The sequence below is a fragment of the Wasmannia auropunctata genome, unplaced genomic scaffold, assembly GCF_000956235.1.
Source record: "Wasmannia auropunctata unplaced genomic scaffold, wasmannia.A_1.0 LD335031.1, whole genome shotgun sequence".
NCBI lineage: Eukaryota > Metazoa > Arthropoda > Insecta > Hymenoptera > Formicidae > Wasmannia > Wasmannia auropunctata.
The window spans coordinates 1-1,083 of NW_012027859.1; the positions used below are offsets into that span (position 1 = coordinate 1).

The window sequence follows — 1,083 nt, forward strand, 5'->3', positions numbered from 1 at the left end:
CGAGAAGATGATGCGAAAACAATTCGATGTGTTGCAAGACCGTCACAGCGGCGCATGGTACCTCTTCTTAGCATCCTCGACGTCCTTCATTCTCTTTATGAATCTAATCATGAGCCTGTTTGTCGCTTATATTTGCTTCTCTTTAGTACTGATGAATAAGAATGGTAAATTATAATTATTAAAAAAATGATTATGCATTGAGGATTAACTGTTCTTTATGACTAATTTTTAAGGATTTTGTGAAATACATAGTATTGAAATACATAGTACAACAGAAATACATAAAATCTGGATAAATTAATAGAATCAAATATTCTATATTTAAGTTTCGATATGTTTGTTCTTACTTTTACGTGTTAGTATTTTGGACAATATGTTTGATTAATTTCCGGAAATGTATTATTACAAAATATCTTTGTTGATCTTTATGCTGCAGACAGCGTAGACAGCAGCAAAATAGGTCTCGCCATATGGCAATCTTTCTATCTGACTAGTTTCTTATCACACGGCATAAAAGTGTTTATTGAAACGATGTCGCTGATGACCTCTGTAGAAAGGATTCTTGAGTATTCAAGTCTTCCCCAAGAGGAATCCATTACCTCGGAGAATCCGCCACCGTCTACATGGCCGTCCCAAGGACAATTAATCTTGAAGAATGTTAATATGAAATATTATAGGGAAGGTCCACTAGTTTTGAAGGTAAATTAACCGACTGTCTATTCTAACAAATATATTTTCTATTCTATCACGTCGTTACACTTTGCAGAATCTGAACATTTCCATCGAGCCTGGCTGGAAAGTTGGAGTGGTGGGACGAACTGGCGCCGGAAAATCCTCCTTGATTTCGGCACTCTTCCGTTTGTTCGACGAAGGTCTAGAGGGCGAGATCAGGCTCGACGGTCGGGACACAAACACTGTAGGCTTCAACAAGCTGCGCTCCAAGATCTCCATTATACCGCAAGAATCGGTGCTCTTCTCCGAGAGTCTGCGTTATAATCTAGATCCGTTCAATCAGTACGATGACATGAAATTGTGGGAGGTGCTGCGGCTGGGCGAGCTGAACGATGTTCCGTTGGACCACAA

General features: G+C 39.3%; 1 protein-coding gene across 1 annotated transcript in view; it reads left to right on the forward strand.

Annotated features, from left to right (window-relative positions):
- Positions 1 to 13: 13 nt before the first annotated feature.
- Positions 14 to 1,083, forward strand: part of LOC105457821 (probable multidrug resistance-associated protein lethal(2)03659) — a 3,386-nt gene continuing 2,316 nt past the window's right edge. The window contains exons 1-3 of the mRNA XM_011702708.1: positions 14 to 164; positions 437 to 699; positions 767 to 1,071. Of these exons, the coding sequence (XP_011701010.1) occupies positions 98 to 164; positions 437 to 699; positions 767 to 1,071 (635 nt within the window). The 5' untranslated portion in view covers positions 14 to 97. The remainder of the gene's footprint in view (positions 165 to 436; positions 700 to 766; positions 1,072 to 1,083) is intronic.